The sequence below is a fragment of the Eptatretus burgeri genome, chromosome 12, assembly GCF_056783735.1.
Source record: "Eptatretus burgeri isolate ZD-2024b chromosome 12, Ebu_testis_v1, whole genome shotgun sequence".
NCBI lineage: Eukaryota > Metazoa > Chordata > Myxini > Myxiniformes > Myxinidae > Eptatretus > Eptatretus burgeri.
The window spans coordinates 55,806,724-55,833,478 of record NC_140972.1 but is presented as its reverse complement, the minus strand read 5'-3'; the positions used below and the strand labels follow the sequence as shown (position 1 = coordinate 55,833,478).

General features: G+C 40.5%; 1 protein-coding gene across 16 annotated transcripts in view; it reads right to left on the bottom strand.

The window, feature by feature from the left end:
- Nucleotides 1-26,755, bottom strand: part of LOC147015668 (sideroflexin-5-like) — a 380,656-nt gene that overhangs the window by 190,828 nt on the left and 163,073 nt on the right. For 11 of the 16 annotated variants that reach the window (XR_015049781.1, XM_085848047.1, XM_085848063.1 and 8 more), the window contains 4 exons: nt 20,893-21,012; nt 12,813-12,866; nt 11,572-11,628; nt 9,768-9,833 (listed from right to left, as the gene is read on the bottom strand). Coding sequence is in view for 15 of the 16 variants with exons in the window: in XM_085848047.1 (XP_085704173.1) it covers nt 9,768-9,833; nt 11,572-11,628; nt 12,813-12,866; nt 20,893-21,012 (297 nt within the window). In the remaining variant the exon portion in view is untranslated. Of the gene's footprint in view, nt 1-6,428; nt 7,381-9,767; nt 9,834-11,571; nt 11,629-12,812; nt 12,867-20,892; nt 21,013-26,755 lie in introns of those variants that run through there. The other 5 variants (XM_085848048.1, XM_085848052.1, XM_085848058.1 and 2 more) reach the window with 3 other exon arrangements.

Below are 26,755 nucleotides of genomic sequence, written 5' to 3'. Positions count from 1 at the left end.
ATGAATCCCGACCCAGCTATAAACTGCCATCCTAGTGCTTTTACATGCAGGGCGAGGAATCATTTTGTGTGCCATCCATCGGACCGATGTTAAGACAGAGGACCCGTCTTCCAGCAATGGTCGTTGCTGGACGTTAAACATCCTACCGTGTCTTTCACAAACGTTAGTCGAGTTATCACCGGCACCATGAACAAATTACAAATTCCTATACCCTGACTGATTTCTGGGAAAGTAACGGCAAACCACCCAGCAAAACTTTTTTCAAGGAACTGATTAGGCAGCACCGACGATTCCTCACGGCGGCGATGGTAAATTTAATTGATTGGGATCAATATAAAGTGCAGTTTGACTGATGATAAGAAACGACGATGCACAAAATGGTGAAATAAATTACACATGTTAATCATAGTAAATAAATAGATTAAAATGAAAAATTAACATGAATAATTGTGGCACATAAAAAGTAACTTGAATGGTATAACAGTGGCAAATAAACTGATCAGATTGGTTGTTAATTCCCGTGAAAATACTTTCCTTTGCATGCAGACCACACAATATAGAAAACAACTATAAGAACATACAAAAAGAAAAATTATACACATATATATATATATATATATATATGTGTTTGTCCAGAAAAATGTAAGCTATGATGGATGATTCATTGTTATTTAAAAATAAAGTGCAACAATTAGAAATAAAGTATCCAAGAGACAAATATTGGAAAGATATATGGAAGTGCTACATATAAAAGCAAATTATTTATTTGACTTATCACAGAAACAACCAACCTATTATAATTGTAAATATAGCAAGTGATAAAAATACCCCGAACCCGAAGCAATAAATTACCTTTTTCTGGGCAACCCATACATGTGGCTTTAAAAAAAAAAAATTTGCTGCTCAAATTTTTTATTTTTTTTGCAAAAACTAATATTTGTAGTCAAATTAATAACAACAAGAACAATAATATGTTGCATTATTACGACAAGGGTAAAAATAAAGCAAAGCAATACATCTTGTGTAAAGCAACATACATAGAAACAAACAAAAAAAAAAATCACCAAACAACTTTGGGTTACACCGAGTTATTCGTCAGGTGGTCACACGATGATGATGTGGTTGGCAGGTGAAACGGGGCATTTTCTTGGACCCGATTCAAACCCAGTGAGCGAGAATCTTGAACGCCCACATTCCCATTGCGCGCAAACCCCCATGGGGAGACTTAATTGTGCAAGTCAAGCTGTGAGAGAGATTAACGCAACCTGCTTTTTACTCTAGGTGAAAATCAATAACGCAGACGATGCTGCCTCGCTCTGCTCAAATTAATCGATTGCAAAATGATTGCAGATCCCAGCGTTATATGCCCAGAAATGTGCAGTGGGAAATAAATAAATAAATAAATAAATCACCAAGATAAATCTGGTAAAACTGCTAAAAAAAAAAAAAAAAAAGCAGAGAGGTTGTGTGGAGAGCATCGCACATAGAGCTACGGTTGGTGTTTTGACTTAAAACCTCGTTGTGGATCAAAGGTAGGTATGAAAAGGAAAAATATAAATTTTCATCCTTGCACTACACTTCACTTATGTTCGTTATTCTTCGTTCTGTGAACTTAATAGCTTTAAAATGGCAGTAGTGTCTGCAGCTACAGATATCCTTTTGTAACGCAAGCACTATACATATATGCCGAGCGCATTGTGCAAAATGAAAACCATATGCTTTGAGCGACCGGGTTGACTTTCTGCACGAGTATTTGTGGGCTTATCGGGTGATAACTTTCGTCAGGACAATCATCGTGCATCCCAAATAAATACAAACAAAAACACTCCTGTGCTTGACGTTGATGAAATTTTTTCAATAAAGGAAAGAAAGAAAAAAAACTACTTCATGTTCAGAAAAGGTGCCACGATAATGATTTTTTAGCTTTTTTTTTCAGGCCATAAGCTCTCAGTCTCACCCACAAGTGGGAGATCAAAAAAAAATCTCAGTTCAAGTAACTTTGCCCGCCTTTGAACATACACCATGCTGATTGGTCAAGTGTTGTGAACGAACATTAGGACAAAGACAGCTGGCGTACAACGGCGGAAACGCCACAAGGCACACCGGGTCCTGCCGATTCTGCTCATTAGTCAGTCAATAACCCGGCAGCTCAGCCGTGAGGCCCGCTAAGCAGGCTGGGCCGCAGCAGAGCCCGTGGGCTGCCCGGACGGAAGGATTAGAGGCCGTGCTGGCTCTGGGAAAAGCAAGACATCAAAAGCGGGTGGGAGAGCCCCACTGCTAGGCCCAGACAAATGACTTAAGTAATATTATACCCCACGCTGAAAAGCTCCAAATCCGTGTAAAAGAGAGTGAATAGCAAATAAACAGAAAGGGATTAAGAGCACGGTCCGCCCCTTTCCCCGGCTCTCCGCCCCTGCAATGGGGGCAGCCTGCCTCACTACCTTAGGCATCCCGGTACACAGCGGGAGACTTCAAATCCACCCCTTTCCAAACATGCGTGTCACCCTGGGAAAGGTTTTTATATAGTGGGAAGGGCTTGTACACATACTTGGGTCTTCGATTATTTTTGCAAAACATGCAGATGGTAACCAGCTTGACTGAACATTAAAAAAACAACAATCATTTGAGTATTTTTTGAAGACCACCATGGAAATCTCATGCAATCAAACAATCTGACACCGACTGCAGGTAAACAATGAGATGGTCAACTATATGTTTGATTGAGAGGTAGGAATTTGTCTTAGCCCACACAGACGAATGACATTAAAAAACGATCATGAATGTGAACGTTCAAGGACTTATTGTAATACATTTACTCAAAATAATACGGTTGTATTCTCCGTTCTCCATCTGCACCTGCATCCCCCTGAGCTCAACAGCTTCCAGACCATTACTCCAGAGATCCCTTGAATCAATCATTCACACCTCACTCATCTTTTCTCCACCACCATAATGCCAGCTTCCATTTATCACACATCTCCAAACTTAATCTCATCCCTTCTATGCTTTTGCAGGCCTCAGCATCCTCAACATCATTCCTCAAGTCGGCTTTTGGGAATTATCCTGACTATTCTTCATTTTACACGTCCTCGACTTTGTGGTGTACAGCTGTGATTGCTTCTTGTGTGTCACAGCAGTCATCAATTGTCCAGCATAGTAAAGAGTCTGATTGATCTTGACTGTATTCAACCATCTCTTTCACACATTGGACCACAACAAATGTATATCTGGTCATCGAGATGTCTGCAACTCATTTCTCAACATCTATATCTCGATCTCTGTCTCAGTCTCTCTCCTGATCTCTACCCCTCGCCCCCCCCCCCCCAGTTCATACCTTCACACTTCCAATTATAGTGTTTAACATTATTTTATTGCAGAACAATTTACATGGTGAGAAACACAGCTCGCCTTTTCGTTCTGGAAAGTCAACCTCAGTGATGAGAGCCGACAATGACTCCACAAAGCTCATGACCATTGTTTTCCTGTGTTCAGATGTGCCAAATTCAGCATCAATCTCTCCTGAGGTCAAAACACACAGTTAGTTGACCATCCACAAAAACTTTGCAGCAGTTGGTCAAGTCTGTCGCTTGAAGATTCTCTTCTGTCCCTTCACTCTTGAAGGATGAGTCATAATGAATGCTGCTCATGTTAATGTTATTTTACTGTGTCTTTGCAGAGAAGGGCCCTTCCTCACTGTACCCATCCTACACCCCTCACTGAAAACATCTGATAGCACATGAACTTTCCTCCTATCAAGTTGGACAAATTCCTCACCACTCTTGATCCCTCCACTGCTACTGGTCTCGATATCACCAGTGCCTGAGGATTCAAGAACCATTATCTTTCTTGCCTATACTTCTTTTTCTTTGCTCATTTCAAGGTTATTTTCAATGAACCACCTGCCTGCACCATTTGCAATCACCATGTTACTCCAAAGCAGAAGAATAGTGTCAAATCAGATCCTCTTAACTACACAACAATCAACAAACGTTCTGAGCAAAAATGTTGACAGAGGTATGGTGACAACCCTGAATCGTTGGTGGATGTCTCTGAGTTAGCTCTGTATCTAAATTTGGTGAAGAAAATAGGTTCTCCTTATTTTTCTGCAGATGCAGACTGATGATAGTCCTTATTAAGACTCGATTTTTCATTTCGAGCAGTCAACCTCGTTCTGCCATAATACGCAAAGTGATGGAATCGATAACAAAAATAAACCAGCAAACCTCGACTCACCTTTTCTTGAAGCCTCTTATCTTCGACTATCAGTTTGGCTTCTGCACAGACAGATCTACCATGACATGCTGCTTCAGCTATATCAGTAATGGATGAATGCCCTCAATCTCAAGCAAGTGATCCAGTTTCAAGTCGTGCCCAACTTCGGGTGACATCCATGACCAGGTTTCTCCAAAATATCTCTATCCTGCACTGCTTTCCAAAGCTCTGGCAGAGAAAACTTGGTTGCAACCTTTACCGCATCCATCCAATGCATACAATGTCTACCTCTTCCTCTTCTTCCTTTCACCACCCCCAGCATGGTTGACTTCCCCAGACTTTCGTTTTCTGCATGTATAATGTGTACAAAGTATGACAGTTTCTGGTTTAGCACTAGCACTTCTAATGTACATAATGGTATAATTTGTTCAAGGACTGATTTGTTTGTTTTTCTTGCAGTCAAAGGAATATTTAACATCAGACTTCAACACCAAATTTCAAAACTGTCAACGTTCTTCGTTTCTTTCTTCTTCACAGTCCATGACTCACATCCATACATTGCAACTGGAAATCCCAGAGCATTCATCAGCCTCCTCTTGGTTTGTGTCGTCACATCTTTGTCTTTCCAGATCTTTGTCAAACCTGACATTGCTGTTCTCCCCAATGCAAGCTGTCTATTAATTTCGCCTTCACATTTTCCACTAACTTCAATCTTAGAACCGAGGTAAATTAAACTTCCCACTGTTTCCTGAAACTTCCCACAATCGACTCCCAATCTGAACACAATGTCTTTCAAAGTAGTGTTCTGGGACCAATCCTGTTCTTGATACAGATGATATGTATTTTGACATTGGAAAAAAAAAAAAACATCACTTGAATCACTTTGTGGACAACTCCATTCCATGTGCGAAAGTTCTGCTCCCCTCTGCCAGGCAGGTTGTGGCAGCATTCCTCATTTCTGAGCTGAGGAAAATAAGCAACTATTGATATACCTGGAACAAGAATTAAAGAAAGACTCCTATTGTCAATTTGTCCCTCCATAAGTTCCAGCAGGAAAATTTCCCAATTTATTTCTGTGGCCAGCCTCTGGGGGAAGAGGTACAGTCTATGGAGCTCCTGGGTCAAACTATCAGCTCTAAGCTGTCCAGTGCAGGTCAAATCTCAAAGTTGGCTTCCAAAGCCAGACAAATATTTAGAACTATTCGTTGGACCAAGTCCTTCCTTCTTCTGCCATCCTCAGCGTATAAACAGTATCTAATGCTTTCATCGGTAGTGTCATGGAATATGGCTCCAGACGACGAGTATGTTGCTTCAAGTCTTGACATGATAATACGAGTTCCTTTCTAAAGAACTTCAACATAGGAGGGTATAAGACCCATCAAAACCTGCACTATAATCACCAACTTATGGTTATTTGTCCATGCTCTATCCTTTTTTAAATGTTGAGCCCCAAGCAAGGAAGCACCATGTACCATTTTTTAAGTCGTTGGTACGACTCGGCCGGAGTTCAAACCGCTGACCTCCCAGACTCGGAGCAGATGCTCTAACCATGAGACCACCAATGCTAGTAGTGTATCTGAGGCCGGTGGTGGAACAGTCTTGATCCTCATGAGGCCCTGGAATATGAAGATTTAGCTTTGTATCATTGGAAGCTCACAAGAGGTTATGTCTCAGGATCAGCTTTTGCTAATTGTTGACAAGTTGGTGGCCATGAAGATTTTATTTAAAAGCTATACTCTTGTCCTGCTCCTACTCTCACCTCTCCACATGCAGACCCAGCCTCTCCAGATGGCATGCATTCTGCCAGAAATCAAATCCTTATTACTTTCCCCAAGTCCAAACTCAATGCTCATCTCATTCTTGGATACCCGTCTTTTCTTGCCTGGGTCATCCTGAGAACTAGCTTCGTGAGTTAGTTGTCTCAAGCTCTTCCCTAAATAATTTTCAAGACTGCTGCCCACCGCCACCTCATAATCTCTTATTTTCACTGCCGAGTTTTACTAACACTCACTAAAACACTGTTCTCACCCTTCTCCAATTCCTCTCCTTGTGCTGTGTTCCATCTGTTTATTGTTGTCACACTATTTTCTGTTTGATCCATTTTGACTGTCGATCCATTGTTCCCTGCTGTTTTTCTATTCCATGAGCCTTGACACCTGTATTGAAAGAAAAAAAAAACCAGAAGAAATAGCTTCGAGAAAAACAAACCTTAATCGTTTCTATGTATCCTTCAGCAATGATATTGAAACATACAATACTTAACCTGACAGAACATTGTGAGAAGGTATTACATTAACCTCAGATGAAGAAACAACTTAATTACCATTTAAACAAGCATTGTCGACATCAATACCTTCTTGGAATCATGCAATGTGTGTGCAAAATAATTACTATGCAAGTCATATAAACGTCGAGTCAGAATGGATAAGAGAAATAAAAACAAAGGAAAAATATTGAGAAAAACAAAAACAACACCAAAAATATCGCAACAGCAATTAATAATTTCATAGAATATCAATAACTACACCTGATCCAACGAGCACGTCATTATTTAATGCATCAATCTTCAACATAACTTTTCACAAAGTGAGATTTGGAAAGATTGTGAAAACTACGCTGAAGTCCTGTCTGTTTGTAACTGTTTCAAGGCTTTGGACTCCAGCAGTTACATTACAGCTTTATCTGCACCTTGAGTGCAGTTTACTCCACACTTACTCCTGAGCCCACATTGCACCGTGATCAGAAGAACAAATAATTCTGCGTGAAAACGACTCTATGTACATCTTGTGAAAGCCAATGATACTCATACTTCTTATTGGCTGTGCGCCTGCCTTTTTCTCATTGTTCCCACCCATGTCTATGCCTCTAACTGAGGAAAAGACTCAGGAGGCGTGACCCCGTCAGCGTGTGTGCATTATTGTTGGAGCCGGCTCCGCAACGCAGTGCACGGCTCTCCTGGCCTCCTCCTTTCTCCACGCCTTTCCCCTTGCAGGGCTGGGCCCAGCCTGGCAGGTTGCCATGTTATCCACAGCATGACTTCCTTTGTGGTACTGCTGCTCGGCGTGCCAATGGCAGAAGGAGTGCCATGGCCTCTGCCCTGGTTTTCAGAACAAAACACAGGGTGCGATGGAGCCGGACCGCGATGAATATGTCATCTCTTGTGAGACTCTATTGATGGAAAGCATCACTGAATAATTACTTTCATCACACTGCTATAAGTATAATTATCAGGCATTCTCATGATACAATGTCTATGCTTACAACTAAAGTGCATGCACATGTAAGCAAATATCAATGGGTGCAATTTATACAAGAATGAGGAAATGTGTTTTTATTATCACACATGGAAGGGGAATTCAAAAGTAAATCTTCAAAACATTGAGATATATCAGACTAGCAGGAATACCCAGCATTGCCCAGTGCTGTTCTAATCCTGTTGGCATTATGAAGAAATCATATTGTTTCTTTTTCTAATTTTTGTGCGGCCAAAAACAATTCCTTACACCCACTAAGGAATGGGCTCGGGGATCATTTAGTATTCCCTTTCACAAAGCCACAATGACTTGCACTATTGAGAGATTAAAAAAAACAAAAAATCCAACAAAAACCCTATTTTTTTTTCAGAATCCCCCCCCCTAAAATACTCCCCTTCACCCATTGAAGGACCTCTGAAAGTTTGAGGAAGATCTGTTGGGCCATCTCTGAGAAAAAAGCGACACAGAGATAACCATTTCCCTTTTTGTATCAATTTTGTACAGCTTGGACAGCTGAGAATGATGCAGCAGAGATGGAAAGAGAGAGGGGGGAGGGGAGAAGAGAGAGAGAGAGAGAGAGAGAGAGAGAGAGAGAGAGAGAGAGAGAGAGAGAGAGAGAGAGAGAGACAGAGAGAGAGAGAGAGAGAGACAGAGAGAGAGACAGAGACAGAGACAGAGACAGAGAGGAATTTGCATCTGTATAAACAACATGATAAGTGCTTCATTGTAAAATTTGAGCAATGAAATATAAAACGCAAGCACAGCACACATTGAGCTGTAATGGCATTAAGAAATGGTGAGAATTCAGTCCAACTCTCAAAGAAGAGCAATCAACAAACCCTCATGTGTGATATCTCCGAACAAAATGTGATAAATGTCATGAAATAAACTGTTGTGGATTTTGTTGTTTCTCTTCATGCTTTACCTCCTTTATCCTTGATTTTTAACCATCCCAGGTCGAAAAACCAGTTAAAACCAGTACACATTTTCAACTGGTCTCTATTGGTTCTAATTGGTCTTTAACTGGTCTCTATTGGTTTCAACTGGTACCAGTTAAATTCAGTCAGAATTCCAATTTCCCAGTTGAAAAAACCAGTAGCTCATATTTGTACCAGTTAAAGTCTTACTGGTTCCAGTTGATACCAGTTGCAATGTACTGGTCCCAGTTGATACCAGTTGCAATGTACTGGTCTCCCAGTTGATACCAGTTACAATGTACTGGTCCCAGTTGATACCAGTTAGTTAAATACATTGTATTTCAACTGGTAATATATCACTCTATTCCAATTTCCATATTAAAACCAGTAAGAAACCAACTGGCTTTACTGGTACCAGTTGGCTACTGGTTTTCAACTGGTACCAGTTGACCAGTAAGCTACTGGTCTTTACTGGTTTTTTGACCTGGGATGTGATTTTATTCAGCAATAGCAGGGGCTACCGGCTCCCAGGGAATGGAGGACTCTTGGTGCTGCCCGGATGGATGAGCTTTTCCTCGCAGTGGTTTCGGGCATGTTGGACATTTAAAAGGGATGGAGTTATTTACCTCATGGTGGCTAACTTTTGCCTGTAGGCCGGCGGCAGCAGTGCCTGACCCCATATCCCAATTTACACGTTATAGTGGCCTTTGGTGGCCTCAAAACAGATGTCAAAGCCAACATATGGTGGCATTAAACCATGCTCAGATTCTGACGTATCAACACTAAAAATTTGGGGCCTTTAGGTGCTATGGTTTGGCTCTGAAAGAATAATGTACAAACGCAAAAACAAACAATTGAAAATATTTACAAGAAGATGTGTTTGTCATAATAACACTCAGGTCATTTTTTTAAAAAGTGATAATCAGTGATATTCATATGATGAAACACCATACTGCATGAAAAGTCACATTTTATCAAAGATTCCAGACACACATACACAAATACTATATATCAAATGGAAATCACCAATATCCTTCGGAATTCCATTCATGTGCTAAAAAAAAAAGTAATGTGATCAATCACGTGGCTTGCTTTGTACGTTTTAGCAAAATAGGCCACACTTCTAATCCTCTGAACAATATACAAAGATGCCAAACATTGCAGAAATTAGTTAATTGCCATTGCCAATTCGTTCCTTATATGCTGAAGAAGAAATTGTTTAAGGCTGTTTTTCCATTATACAATAAATATTACCAAAGGATAAGTATGGAAAAGCAAAATAGTATTCAGATAAACGTGTGAAATTGTAATCATTTTGGAGATCTAAGACAATGATTGCATTAGTTCACTTGGTATTTGTGAGCAACACGATTGAGACACTCACCGCGATAGACACCGCACTCCCCACAGCACCAATGTAACCTTCAATGAACTTGGATGTTGGAGTTGGCTGGGTGACAGAAAAACAAACATGTCATCGGGTTTGATACAGAAATGCTGCAGATAAGAACGAGACATCACCACAGTAAGAGCAAACACTTTTTGATTAAATAAATTCAAGTTTTCCTTGAAATGATTCCACCGAGATGAGGTAAAACAAGGCTTTTGCATCAGACTTGCATATATAATAAAACCAACTGCCCTGAGGCCCTTTGTAAAGACATGTAAGAATAACCTGTTTACCATGAAGGAATTAGTTTATGTACAAATTATAGAAGAGGTTTAATGTTTTATGTTACAGAATATATATATATATATATATATATATATATATATATATATATATATATATATATATATATATATATATATATATATATATTTATATATTGTTACGGCTGTAAAAATTCGCAATACACCATAAAGGGTCCTTAGATCAGTTATGATGCTAAGTTTATGTGCAGATAGTTCCCCACTGTTGTTAAAAAGGATCGTGTGATTCACGATCGTGTGATTCACGCCGGGGGGCCCTAAGGCGAACGTGCGGCCAGACAGACGGTAACGAGTGGGTTAATTATTATTATTATAATTATTTTTTTTTACCAGTTTTTTTTTCGGCTTGTTGAATTGCTACGGCGAACGTAGAAATGAAAAAAGTTATAACTCCGTGTTATAATTCCACGGCGACCCCTACGGCCTGTAAAAGATAGCCAAACGGTGTAGGGCCACCGCAGAAACTCTGCGGCCGCCGCACGTTTCTGTCAATTCAGAGGGCGTACGGCCACCGTATCCTCGCCGTAGAGCAAATGGGTCTTAGGCCTAAGCAATCACAAAAACCGAAGACAAAATTAAAATCGAAGTTAAAACGAACTCGTAACGTCGACCGAAGCAAAAATACTCCATTTCTCCACAGGAATTTACGGAATTATTTAATATTATTTTATCAATGTCATAAAACCGTAATATTCGGCCATCCACAAACAATATTTACACCATCCGATGGCTTAGCGAGTCAGGCATGCGACGATAAGCTTTATTGGGATGAAAAATGACTTTTAAACACCATCTTTATCGAAAACACAACGTGGCCTACAACAAGGCAAGGCGTTCTGCACCATGGGCACTAACGCTGAAATTTTAAAAACAGCCGTAACTCGACGAATTGACACACAAATTCCACCGAACTTACCTCGATCTTCCAAACTCACGCTCCGTCAATAATACCTACCTGTGGTAACTTTTCTCGAGTTATCGTGTTTTGGATGTTTGACCTCACTGTGACCTTGACCTTTGACCGATTTTTACTGAAATCTAATCTGCGCTCGCCATCACCCTCCTGAATCATTTTGTGTAATTTGACATTGGTAGCTTCTTCTGTTCTCGAGTTATCGTGCCTATAAACAAACAAACAAACACACAAACAGAGGACGGGAGTGATCAATATACTGAGGAAATCTTTAGATTTCCTAAGTAAAAAACAGACAAACAAACAGACAGAAAGGGGTGAAAACATAACCTCCTTCACCTTCGTTGGTAGAGGTAATAAGGAACTGCTGCCTTCACTGGGATTTAAACACACAACCTCGAGGAAGCCGGTGCAGTGTCGTCACTCTAAGTCCACCATCAAGGAATCCTTGTTTGTTTCATATTTGTAAGGTCCATATAACAGTGCATGTATAGTACGCAGGTAAAATCCTTACCAATGCAATTACAAGAGGAAAGTTTTCATGTTTCTATCTCCATTTTACCTTCGTTGCGTTTCGATTAGCATAATTCACACAGGCGTTATGAGTCTGATTCAGCCACTGGAACACAAGAAAACTTTCGTTAGGGATTCCCTTATGTCCTTTCTCAATCAAATGGCTCTTCAACGAGTGGAAAAAAATACAGTACTGTATAATAAACCGAAATGGTGATACGACAGCGTGCAACACTGATGCTTATCAACTTTATATTTTTAAAGCATGCCATGTTAAATTCTGCTTTGAAGTATCATCATCCACGATGCTGAATAAGGATTATAAAAAAATAATAATTGGCAGTTACTCTTTTTTTAAATGTGAAGTATATCTGATAATTCCGTGCTCACAAATCAAAGTGGAAAACGAATGCAGGACATGAGATCAACAATCTGTATTATATTATGACACTGAAAGCAGAATCATACAGGTACACTGAAACTACACCACAAGCATTGTGATAATGTACACTGCAACAATACAAAGCACCCCAATACAGGTACACTCCAACAACAATGAAAGCGTTGCAATACAGATATAGTGAAACAATACAAAGCACCCCAATACAGGTACACTCCAACAACACAAAGCATTACAATACAGGTATACTGAAACAACACAAAGCATTGCAATACATGTATACTGAAACAACACAAAGCATTGCAATACATGTATACTGAAACAACACAAAGCATTACAATACAGGTATACTGACACAACACAAAGCATTGCAATACAGGTATACTGACACAACACAAAGTATTGCAATACAGGTTTACTGAAACAACACAATCATTTCAATACAGGTTTACTGAAACAACACAAAGCATTGCAATACAGGTATACTGAAACAACACAAAGCATTACAATACAGGTATACTGACACAACACAAAGCATTGCAATACAGGTATACTGACACAACACAAAGTATTGCAATACAGGTTTACTGAAACAACACAATCATTTCAATACAGGTTTACTGAAACAACACAAAGCATTGCAATACAGGTATACTGAAATGACACAAAGCATTGAAACACAGGTATACTGAAACAACACCGAATGCAGCAACAGTTTCCCAAATGCTGCCAAATTATTCTAACCCATGAGAATGCAATTGTATGATGAGGGCTTTCAATTAAAATCTAACTTTAACAATATGAATAACATTTTTTGTTTTCTTACTCGACAAGAATCAAAATGCACCTTTATGGGTTCTTTAAATAGCAAATTACTGAGCTTACCATACCTGCCAAAACACTATTGAGTGCAATGTCTGATTTGGAAGCAAGATACCCACAACCTGCGGGAATAAAACATATCAATGTAAAGACTTCACAATGTGGGAATGTAATGGTGACATCATTTCCGACAATATCTTTGAAATCTCAATTGTGTATCACCAATTGTAAAATAGCGTATCTCAATGAAAATAAGTGCAGTAATGCAATTAAAATAGAAGTTCCAATTAATTCTCAACCTTAAATCTACTTCCCCATTGTGAAAAAAGCTATGACTTCACTTGAAACAGTAGAAAAGACATAAAATGTTACAGCCCCCATTGTTTTAGTAATTTTGCTGCATGGAGTTAAAGGGAAAGCCCATATTTATGCAAAACTAAAATGGCCGCCAGTCGACCAGTCAGCCATCTTTGATTATATTGCAAAATAAAATGAAGTGCATGTGTACACCATCATGTACTGTGCTTGTGCCAAGTTTGAACAAAATTGGACCATGCATGTCTGAGAAATGTTTGGGGACACATTTAAGCAACAAAACGGCCACCAGTCGGCCATCTTGGATCCGGTCTTGGAAAAAAAAATGACGTGCTTATGTAAGCAATCATTCATTATCTGTTTTATAAGTTTGAACAAGATCAGTAAATGCATGTCCGAGAAATGGTTGCGGATGCACACACGCACGCACGCACACGAAAATTGAGACCAAATACATAAGCCCCCGTTTCAAACAGAGTCCAATGGGGGCTAATAAAGCTGGAAAGGAGTAAAACTACTCAAAAGAACAAGTGAATGATGAGGTCATCATCTGCGAAAACTGAAAATAATTGAACAGAAAGGTGAGACAACCATGGTTTTTGCAGGTTTTAAAGCGGCTTACACAGCAAACTTCTACAAATTTAGGAAGGTTTTCGGCTGAAAGATGTGGCGCTATTGTAGCAAACAGTCATTTTTGTGTGTCCAATGAATAAATAAATAAACAAACAAACAAACAAGACTTGCGAAATCCAAATCAACAATAGTTGCCATGGAAACAGCAATTTGGTAATTTGGTAAATTTGACCAATTAAGTGGTTTACATGTTGGAATGTTGTGCATAATGCATTTGGTTGATACATTTTCTAATTGCCGCCTAATAGGTGTACTGCAGAACATGTTTTGGATGGTATTGACCTTGACCTTTGACTAATTTTGACCACATTTTACAAACATACACAACACATTTGTACAAAGAAGGTATGCTGAAAGAAGACCAGATTTGTACTGTGTACCATTCAATCTGATATCTTGGAAAAATTTCTGAGGTTTGGCGACATCACAAGAAATATCCTATTTGATTACAATGGGGGCGAAGTTGTTGTGGAACTCTAACTCGTGACAAGTGTTCCATGGTGCGGCATTATATGTAATTTAATAGTTAGCTACAATCCATAATGGTCGATTGTTAGTGAACCGGTCATCGCTTTGTTATTTTTTTTAACCTCTATCACCTGGTTATATTTTCACCTGTCTGTTTGATACTTGCAAAATCGAAGATTCACATTTTTACTCCGATCTTTACGAAACTTCACCACATGGTATAGGTAGTGACATTCTAGAAGCCTATTGTTTTGGAGGTTAATAACTCAAAGGTCAAGGTCACATAAATCGTCAATTTTCAACCAACTCACTTCATATCTGTATATATACACAGCAATATCTCGATTTAAGAACAACATGCATTCCTGAAAAATAGTTCTTAAATCTAAAATCCGAAAATCAGGAGCGATTTTCCCATAGATATCATGAGATAGTGGGTGGGTGGGGGGGGGGGGCGATGTGTTCCCTCCAAAAAAAACACCCCAAAATGCAATAATGGAGAAAATATTTGAAAATGTACAGTAATAATAATAACTAGCCGAAACCCCGTTACAGACGGATTCTGTTCCATGAGCCCAATATGACAACCAGTGGTGGCTCTTATAAGAGCCAGATCCCAGTCGATGTACTCCATGGCCTTACCTAATGAGGCCTACAAAACGTCCTCGTACACGACATTTTGGTGTACACTACTCCTTGTGAAGAAGTCCCCTGATTTGTGCACGTGTCTACTTTGACGTACAAACACCGTGTCAAAACTTCTCAGGTCACAGTACCGAGAAAAACGTGACGTGACCGCTAGGAGGAGCACAAAATTGGTCCTTCAGTATTAATATATAGAAGCCTCAGAGTTGAAGATTGGCTATTGCCACTATGTGCGATGTACTCTTACAGGTACGAAGTTTATTTCAGTCCAGGTCACAGTACCGAGAAAAACGTGACGCAACCGCTAGGTGGAGCACAAAATTGGTCCTTCAGTATTAATATATAGATAATAATAATAATAATAATAATAATAATAACAATAATAATAAAAAGTAACATTTATGTTACTTTCAAGGTACGAAAGCTATGGTGCCTCTTAAAATGTGAAAACCACCCGTCACTCGCACCAAAAATCCCCGTCGTGGAACTTTCACTCTCACTGAACGTTAAGTCTTTGGAAAAGACTCTTCGCCTTTCCTTCAATGACCACCATGTTAACCGGAATATTTTCTTGAGTTTGGCTTTCAATCCAAACACTTGGCAAACGCTCAATATTTTCCATTACAGAGCTACACGTTTTGGTGATTTTCACTGAATTGGATGGTGTCACACATTGAGCACATACCATGACCTTTTCTTTGTTGTTGCGTTTTGTAATCACGATTGTAATTGCAAGGCAAACGTCACGTGTAATATCCGGAAGGTGGGAACCAGCATCAAACCTTCTTAGTATTTCTAATTTACTCTTTGCTGATACCATTTTCCTATCTATCTTTCCACCAATATCACTTCCGTGAGCACTTATCTTCCTTTCAGGAGCCATAGTTATGGATGAATACAGTACAGTACCGCACTGTGATGCACAAGAACATTTGAGCAAATAAAATACACTTTAACACTGCACTTCAGCACAAACGTAATAATGATGTAGCCACATCAGAAAGAACGAGGGAAGCAACGCTCTGACGTCATCATCCCCGATGTAAGCAAGTCCCCGCTGTGGCATTTTGGAGTAAGATAAAAGATTATTTCAAATTTTACGATCAAAATTTTTGATCAAAAGGTCATGAGGTCACGTTTCGAATTTGTAGTTGAAAACCTAGTTGACTACAGTTGAGCAAAAGTTTGTCATGTCTCAATTTGAGGTCATAAATCGAATTTTTGGAATCAAAAATTTAGTTCGTATGATTGAAAGTTTATAAATCAGAGGTTCGTAAATCGGGATATTACTGCATATGTATGTATATATATATATATATATATATATATATATATATATATATATATATATATATATATATATATACATATATATCTATATATATATATATATATATATATATATATATATATATATACATATACATCAGAATCTAAATATGTTTGTGGGGGGGGGGGGTGGTTAGATATCACGAGAGAGCAGATAGGCATGTATCGAATAGCATGGTCTGTGTGCGAGTAGATAGCCATTTCAATGTATAAGTAGGGAAACGTTAGCTTAAGAATTGTTTTGTTTGCACATGCACCATACAGGGGGTAGTGGTGGTAATAATTATTTAGGGACTATGGTTAAGGAAATTGTGTTATAACCTCTATGTCAACCTCTACTGGGGGGCGCCGGGAGACTCAACATGAGAGAAAAAGGGGGCGGAGCTTGTATGGCCTCGAGAGCGAGGGGAGGAGTGGTTGTCACATCCCAAGGGGTGGGGTTATAGATGCTTCCCAAGGCAGCAGAGCCTTGCCCCGGAGGGGAGGAAGCAGCCAAATCGGCAGTTGGGAGTCCGATGGGAAGATAACGAGGGTAAAGGAGTTGGTCTGAGGAGAACTGGAAGAGAGGACTGTTGAGGTCAAGAGAGAAAGTATTCTGTGGAAAAAAGGAGAGCTTTCTTTGAAGAGGTCATCCTGCCTGCCTGTGTTTGGCCTGTCTACCTGCCTCTGCCCATTTTGTAATTCATGCCTTGCCCCCATTTCGTCTCATCATCCTGGTCATCGTCTTCGCCTCATCGTCCTGCTCCTTGTCCCTCTTCATCACCTGCTCGTCTCCGCTGCTCCAGAGCTGAGTCCTCAGGTTTTGTCCCCTTTCCATCTGTGAGTCCAGTTCGGGGCGCCTTAGTTTCTTTAGATTTCTTTTACCTCATTGTACATAATTATTCATTATCAATTTTATCTCCCCTTTTCTTTCCCACCACAACCCGCCGTCATCTCCTCCGTCATGGTCAATCATCTCTGGTACCTTTTATTATTGTAGTTCGCGAAATAAGCCTGTTGGGTTTAAAAGCCTTAAGGTTTCTTGTGTGTCTCCTCATGACTCACACACGTTGTCTGCCATAATTCAGAACTTCGTCTGAGGGACTAAACCGCCAGTTCGACCGACTCATCCATCCAGTGTCGGTGTTAGCTGACCTGGACAAGACAATACAAACAGAAAGCATGGTCTGTTCATGAAGCCGTGAAGCGGTACAGGAAGACTTGAAGCCGTGTGACTATATGTCAATTAATTACATACTGTTTAAATTTCATTTGCACCCTGACTTCACACACGTCCATCTATTAATTACGTACAACGGAAACATGCCTTCCTACCATTTAGGCTGCTGAAACCCTTTCGACCATTGAAGACCCTTTCAGACCCCAAAGATGCCGAAGAGTCAAAAGACCAAAATGAGCCAAAATACCCAGATGACACAAAAGTCCCCGAGGACCCAAAAGACGCTGAAGACTCCTGAAGACCCAAAAAACTCTGGAGACCCAAAAAACCCAGAGGACCCAAAAGACCCAAGGACCCAAAAGACCCCAAACACCCAAAAGTCCCAGAGAAAACAAAACACCCCAAGGACCCAAAATACCCAAAGACCTCTTTTACATTTAAGACCCTTAAGACCCCTTTGACCTTGACGACCCTTTCAATACTTTAGAGACCTTTTGATTCCTTCACCCTTTGGACCTTTTACACCCTTTTGACCCCGAGAAAATTTAGAGCTTTACACCCCTGTAGTCCTTTTATACCCATTAAACTTTGACACCCCTTAAGTCCCTTTATACCCCTTAGACCTTTACACCTCTCAAGTCCCTTTAATACCCCTTAGACCTTTACACCACTTAGAACCCTTGCACCCTTCAGACAGATAAAACAGCTCAGACGCTTGACCATTTAGAGCCCAGTTCTTCATTACATTGCCCACGAGCCACTGGCGGCCCCCGGTGGCCTAAAGTGTGGCCCTTGATGTGCAGCCGATAATACAGAAATGTGAAAATAGCCCATCTAAATCTGCTATAAATGTTCTCAAATTGACCCAATGGTTTCAAATGAGTGTTCCAACACAAAGCATAAAAGTAACATAACTACATCAGGATATAGTTGCAGCATACAAACAATTACGCTTGCAGTCCAGTAAACCACAACGAAGAAGAGTATGTGGAGGTTGGGCCTAATAGCAGCCATTACGGAGTCCTGCAGGTGGTGTGGCAGCTCTCACACTGATGTCTTATCAGGAAAAGTGCCCCCCCACCCCTCGAAAACAATAGTGAAGATCACTGATTTAGAGCTTCAGACCACTTGGACCTTTTTATATTAAAATAAATATAATATCACCAATATTACAAATAAATTTGTACAAAAGGAACGTTTACATGATGATTGGTGTAAATCGTGACAACACAGCAAATCTGTGACATAAATCTCTGCAAGTCTGAGTCTGGGAGGTTAGTGGTTCAAACCTGTGCCAAGTCATACCAATGACTTTAAAAATGGTATGTGCTGCTTCCTTGCTTGATGATCAGCATTTAAAAGGATGGAGCATAAAAAACAAAGCTGAGAAGGCATTGGCAAACCACCCAGTATAGTATAACCTTTGCCAAGAAACTGCTTCAGCAGCACCAACTCCCTGGAAAAACTATGGTACATCAAATCAATAAAACGTTATTTGAAAGCAAAAGTATTCTACAGAGTGCAATACTTTTGCTTTTAACCTTCTCCTTCCTAGAATATGTTGCAAAGACATGTCACACAATGGCCCACAATGGCCCACCCTTTGCTACAGGCTAAGTGTAAGCGAACATTCACCAAGAAATGCAATGAGGGCATCTTTGTTGAAGAGATCTGAAGAATTCCTTCGGCTTATCGAATACCCAATTCAATGACCGTCAGGATCATCGGCTGGGTGCTGTCCGTCGAGGTTTAGACCCTTCAATCATGGAAACTTTCGGAACACCGGGTCCACGATCTTAATTGTGTCCGAATGAGAAGACACCCGCATAACAGTTCTACCGAGCCAAATGGATTAGTGGATTGGAATCATGGTCTGTGTGTAAATGATGAAGTCATCCACTTTGCCACATGATCAGAACAAATTGAGCTCCATGGGATTCCCACCGATATTTCCCAGCTCCTTGCGAAGGATCACGTACAAACGAATGTGGGCATCGTGAGACGTGAACTCGTTTCACATATTTGAAGGTAATAAATAAGAAAGGAGAGCGAGGTTTAAACCGTCCTGTAATTAGCTTAGCGGGAGGTATGATTTCGGCTGTGTGGCTTAATTATAGGCACACAGCACTGCACCCCCATCTGATGAACAAGGAACCATCTAACAGCATGGGCAAAATGGGACACAGCACTAAAAAAAGTGCCACAGCACATAAAAAGGAGTCGTGACACTTTAATTGCACCACAGCACTGAAAATAAATAAATAATAAATATATATGGGCTGCAGCACTCATAAAAAATAAGCTGCAACACTGAAAAACGGGCCAACAAAGTTTAACCCTTGCAGCATATGCAAAAAAAACAATTTTTTTTTCATTTATCTAAGGTTCTTGGAGGCACTTGTGCATAAATCAGTACATGCAGGAAGACATTAGTAGACATCAGTGTACTTTTACATGGATTCAAAGAAAGTAAGTGAATCATGGACAAGCACACAAGTTATATGGGACTTGAACATAGGTTATAGTAGCACAAGCCAGCGGCTCACATTGGAACACCAAGTTCAAAAGGCCAACCCTTAATAAAACGAGGTAAAACTAAAATGCTCTTTCAGAAGCTACGGTCATCTAATTCACAACAACATCTATTACACAAGCCATCTCGTAAACGCAATTCCACGTTATTACAGCCATTGCGTTTATTCTCGATTCAGGAACAGAAGCGATGAAAGACAGAACATAACACAAACGAAGAGCACGATGGAGAAAATATCAAGCTCATAACCTTGAATTACGAGAATAGACTACTTTAAATGGCAGTAACAGAGAGCCAAAAGGATACCACGAATGGTTACCTTGCCAAAGCAAGAAAGTAACGGCAAAAAGTTATATAAGGAGAATTGGGGATACAAGCAACAAATGTAGGTGGAGAATGTTGGTGATCTCGACAACAGTAAGATGGAGTCCTTCACCATCTAAATTTGTTACACATGAATGAGAGCTGCTCAACAGTCTTAGTATTAACAAGTCTGGAGACGGCGATGGTTCACGAGCAATGTACACGGTTCGCCTTTTTTATTTTTTGACCTTCGAGGGGACGCCACGGGCAAACTGGCTTGCGGGAATCAGGAAAAACGTAAATGATGAAAGTTGTAGTACTCGAAGAGCACTACTTGCATACCAACTTTCATTCGAAACAGTTGAAAACCCTAGGAGCTCAATGCCCAATTTATTGATTTTTTTGACATTTTCTAAGTTCGTGACCTTGTGACCTTGACCTTAGGACGAAAATGAAAAATCGAGCTCCGTGGGGCTATGCAGGTGCCATTGGGCTAGCCAAATACCGAAACCCCCTGCCAGATTCGACAAACCCCCCCCAGAGAAGATGTAACTTTAAATCGGATACCCCCTAAAAACATGTTTTTTGGGCGTGGCTCCACCCATAATGGGCGCAGCATGCCCATTCTCAGGAAGACACAACCAGATCATGATATAAACCTCCCACCCAAATTTTATCAGGATCGTATCAAAACCCACGGAGCTATGCTCGGGCCAGACAGACAGTCAGACACACACCCATAACGAATATAGTGGTCACTTACTGACTTGTGAACCAATATGAGTTCCCGTACAAGGGACTTCAATGCAGGAGCAAAGCCACGAGGCTCGCCAAAGGCTGTGCTATGGTTGCCAACCTGTGGTGTCTTCTCGATTAAACTCATCTGAAAATTGTCACCAGGAAGTAAAAATAAGTAAATAAATAAATATATTTACAGTTACACCATCTCACTCACATGCAACCATTTAATGGGAGAAAACGATCTTCCCTTTTAATTTCAATTTTCCAAGGGATGCAAATCCAAACCAATACATTTCGGAATAAAATGTCTTTAGAACCAAGATTAACTTCGTTCTCTTGGTCCTATAGCAACAGTCAAAATGTGCCAAAAGCATGTTTGAAAAGATAACAAACATCAGGCCGGGTTTATTTTTATTTAAATGCTTTCATAAACGGCCAGTTGTCAATCCATGCTACACACTTCAAAGGATGGAATAAAATACTGAAATAATAACGAAACCGGCAAAAGCCAAGGTCAAAGCAATGGAAGAAAATGTAATAAAATTTCCACCATGATCCATTGAGGAAGTGCCAGTGTATAGAAGAGTGGGGAGTGAGAGACTAGGCGCGGTGCCAGGTGAAGGTCGGCTCGGTCATGCTCTGCTCTGCCAGGGGTGCATCTATCCGCAGAGGCCTGCACGGGACCAGGCCGCAGGCCCACAACGCGTCACCTTCTCTCCCCAGCTATGGGCAGTCAATTATCCCCTGCCGAGGGATTTCTTGCCTTCATTAAAAAACCTTCACAGTCCAGATTGCTTTGAAAGCCAACCTCAACGAGCTCACACGTCACCGCCTACACCCTTTAATTACCTAGACTATAGAGGGGAATCTCCATGTTCGGTGCCCTCATTTTCCTTCCCTCCCTTCGTCTCTTAACAGGCTGTTTTCACTTCCCTGCCTCTGTAGCCAATACTTTGACCTGCCTCCTCCTGCAAATCCGCCTCCAGTCAAACGTGTCCACAAAACGTTTGAAGTAGAGAATCGTTTCGAGCGAACAAGTCTTAATCAAACTCAAACAGGAATTTAAGACAAAGCTAAATGACGAGATCAGAAGCGAGCAATTTTCACCATAAAATGCTCTTTATACGGTGGTTTACGTTTGGTAGAACGCTCCACATTATGAAAGGGAGTTTATGTTTGGTAAAAGTCTCAAACCAATTTACATGCATACCATATAATGCAAGAAAAACAAAAAAAATATATACTTTGGCAAAGGTGACAGATCTCTCACCAGAAGTGACCTCATGCCTCTGGTTGCCAGAAAAGGCAGATGCCCAGAAAAGGCAAAGTATGAGAACTGAACAATCGAAAATGAGTAACTCAAAGTTTGTAAGAGATGGATAACATAAAGTTATTTTTGCTCTCCATTTATTCTTTTTTGTATTCTCATGGATTCTCATGGACATCTTTTTTGTCCCCCATTAACCCTCCTGAACCCATCCATCTTACTTGCACGTTACTGTGTTTCCTCCTTCGTCTCTCACCTTCTTTTATCTTCGTTCATTTACTTACGTATATCTAACTGTGGCTCCACTGCCCACTGTCAGTTAGTTGCCTTTTTGTCACCCTCAGTCACCTCGCTCTTCCTTGAGCCTAGATCTTGAATACAAGGAATCAAGGAAATCCAACACAGGTGGAGGCCATTCAGCCCATCATGCCTGCGTGAACACCACACTAATCCATCCACACAAGATCCAAAGAAGAAAATGCAAAAAAATGTTTTTAATTAATGATTTTTTTGTAGTTTTTGTATTTATTTATTTATTCATTCATTTATTTCCTCCTCAGAGGCCCTGAGGAGGAAATAAATATATAAATGGGGCATGGGCTTGCTTAAAAACACACATCAACCACACAACCCCCCTTGACAACACCCCCACCAAGAGCACTCTGAACACATGCACATAATCACCCATCAATACTCAAACTACCTAAAAGTCTTAACATCATCCCCCATACCCCTCCATCTCCATAACTTCCAGGTACCTATATAATTCTAATTAAAACTTATCTACTTTTTCTGCTGCCACTACCTTTCCAGTGAGACCATTCCATGCATTAACTACTCTCTGAGTGAAAGTCCCCTGCCTTACTACTGTCTTAACTCTCCTCTTCTTTACTCTCAGGCTATGGTCCCTGGTCCTATCACTGTGTACTCTGTTGAATAATTCATCTGCACTTATTTTATCTGGACCTTTCATTATCTTAAACAACTCCATCATATCTCCTCGTAACCGACTCCTTTCTAGTGTATAAAGCCCTTTCTCCTTCAGCCGCTCTTCATAGCTGAGTCTAGCTCGGCCCGGAATCAATCTAGTAGCCCTCCGCTGAACCCTCTCGATGGCATCTATGTCCTTCCGGAATTGTGGTGACCAGAACTGCACACAATATTCTCGATGTGGCGTCACTAAATTCCTGTCCAATATTAACACCACTTCTTTTGATTTATAATTGATCCCCCTCCGAATACAGCCTAAAACCACATTTGCTTCACCTATAGCTGCCTGGTATTCTGCTGCCTGCTTACCTCCCATATCTATTACCACCCCCACATCCTTCTCCTGTGCGACACGCTCCAAAATTACCCCTTACATCCTGTAATCTCTATTTTCATTGTTCTTTCCCATCCCCAACACCTTACACTTGCTCAGGTTAAATTCCATATGCCAATAATTTGCCCAATCTATGCAAGTATCAATACTTTCCTGAATCTGATCACCACCCCCTCTGCTATCCACCTTACCTCCAAGCTTTCTGTCATCTGCAAATTTGGAAAGCTTACTCTTTACCCCATGATCCAAAACGTTGATGTAAATAATGAATAGTAATGGTCCAAGTACTAATCCCTGAGGTACCCCACTACTTACATCCTCCCAGCAAGACATCCTCCCACTCACAGCCACTTTTGCTTCCTACCACGAAGCCAGTTTGCAATACAATTAGCTACCTGGCCAGCCACTCCACAAGCCCTCACTTTGGCTAACAACCTCCGAATTGGTACCTTATAAATGCCTTCTTAAAGTCTAGATATACTATGTCCACTGCTTTTCCCTCAATCATCCAATCAGACACTGCTTCATAGAACTCGAAAAGATTTGTTAAACAGGAACTACCTTTGGTAAACCCATGCTGACTACGTTTAATTACTTTGTATTTGTTTAAATGGTTCCTCATGTAGTCCTTAATTAATGTCTCCCACACCATCCCCACAAATGAAGTCAAACTAATAGGTCTATAGCTTCCCAATTCTTCTGTGGATCTGTTCTTAAGTAGTGGTGTTACATTTGCTACTCTCCAATCGTCCAGTACCTGTCCTGACTCCAGTGAACTTTTGAAAATATCCGTTAACATCTCGCTTACCTGCTCAGCCACCTCCATCAATACTCTCGGTTGCATACTATCTGGACCCGGAGCCATATCTACTGAGCTGTTCCTTTACTTCCTCCACTCTTTACTTCCTGATCTTCTGTAAAAGCTCTTCCTCACCTCCTTGATAGATACTCTCAGCTGTTGGCAATTCTCCTGACTCTTGTATAAAAGTTGAAGTAAAATACCTGTTTATTAATCCCCCATCGTCAATACTCTTCCTTGACCGCATGCCCTTTTGAATTCTTCATGTACTCCTCCAGCCTCCTCTTCCTTCCCACCGGAGCCCTATAAAATCATCCTACCAGTATCTTACTGTTTTTACAATCTCTACTCTCTACCCACACAAAATCCTCAACATTTATTCCTTCCTTAATGTCACCCCTTTCTCTTGATACAATGCTGTCTTTTACCCAGATTGTTACTCCTCCTATTCTCTCCTTCCTATCTCACCAATCCACCTTGTAGCCTTCCAATCCTGTCCTCCAGTTACTCTCCTCCTTAAACAATGTCTCACTGACTGCAACTATATCGTACTCCTCATTATCCACTTTGGCTTCAAGCTCTTCCATCTTATTATTTAAACTTCTAGCATTGGTATAGAATACGTTTAACTTCACTCTTCCTGAAATTATATTTTTCTGCCTGGCCTTACTCATCACAATCAAATATGTTGCGCCACTTACCTGCATCACTTACTTCATCCGTTCCTTCCTTATTAGCCTCCCCAGCCTCTGCTGACCTAAAAAAATCCTGAATTCCTTCCTCAATTACAACTGCAAACCTTGCTGTCCCCTTTCTATTTAGCAGATGGCCATCATTCCGGAAACACTCCCTTTGTTCCCTAAACGATTCCCACTGCTTCTTAAATGTAAAACCTTCCTCCCTCCACCATTCTTCCAGCCATTGGTTGATATCTATTGCTCTGCTCATAATTTCTATATTATTTTCTAATCTTGAGAGAATCCCAGAAAACATGACCTTACAACCCTTTGCTTTCAGCCACTTACCCAATATCCTGTATCTATTTTTCAAAACCTCTGAGTAAACTTTCCCTTCATCATTCACTCCAAGGTGTACTAGAACCAAGTTCTTCCTGCCATGACACGATACAATATCGTTTTCCCTTCCTTCAATGTCCCTAACTCCCACTCCTTCAAAACTACAGATAATTCTACGTCTACAATCCTTCCTGCAGAATGAAGAATCAACATATTTAATAGTCTCATCACCCACAAAAACTGTCTCCCATACCTCATTTCTACCAATCTCTATTGCTACACCTTCACCACTACCTGCAGCCACTGCATCTCCGCCACTGTCTGCACCCGCTGCAACTCCACCACTGCCTGTACCTGCTGCAACTCCACCACTGCCTGTACCCGCTGCAACTCCACCACTGCCTGTACCTGCTGCAACTCCACCACTGCCTGTACCTGCTGCAACTCCACCACTGCCTGTACCTGCTGCAACTCCACCACTGCCTGTACCTGCTGCAACTCCACCACTGCCTGTACCCGCTGAACCTGTGCCGTACAACAAAAGACTTCTTAAATAATCTTTCTACAAGTCAGTGGTAAAGATGAAATCTAGTTGAGCAGGTATTCTTTATCACACTCGATGACATAATGGTCAGAGCATCCATGGAATGATGAGATGCAGAGGATGAAATGATCACCTCTTCAATATGTATGAGTATTTGTCAATGCCCAAACTACAGTATGTTTGATGGAAGTGCCCCGCAGCCAATTGCCAGGTCGTATGCTCAATAAGATATTTTTCTCTTCACCTGCTTCCATCCAAGTGATTTGTCCCATGTTCAAAAACCGAGCTATATCAAAGTATAGGCAAAAAACAAACAAACAAAAGATGTTCAGAATTTGTCAAAAAAGGATTATATAATTGAAGTAAGGCTGATGTCACGGAACATCCAAAGGTCTGAGCAAATATTATTTTATGCAAAGGATTGAATTATTTTTAAATTAAAAATATCACTTTTATCTCACATCTACCTCATATGATTTCGGTATATTTACAAGATTGAGCAAATCTTGGACATCCGAATCGGAGCTTACATCGAAACACATTCCATTTATCAATAGAATTATGGTTCCTTGCACTCTGCAAGCATTTGTCGAGATTTTTGTGATGGCAAACCTGAATTTTCACATCCATAATGTGCAAGCTATTTAACTTGCTCTGAAATGGGATTGATTATGAAATGTATGAGACTGAATTAATATTTTAAACAAACCTTAAATCTGCACATTGTGTCATACAGTACCCCGTTTCTCTGTGGGGCAGATGACAGGTATGTGTGTGTGTGTGTGTGTGTGTGTGTGTGTGTGTGTGTGTGTGTGTGTGTGTGTGTGTGTGTGTGTGTTGGTGTGTGCATGTGCGCGCACACGTGCCGGGTGTGTGTGTCTCTGCTGATCTGGAAATCATAAGACTCTAATCTGATAAGTGGAACATGTCCATCA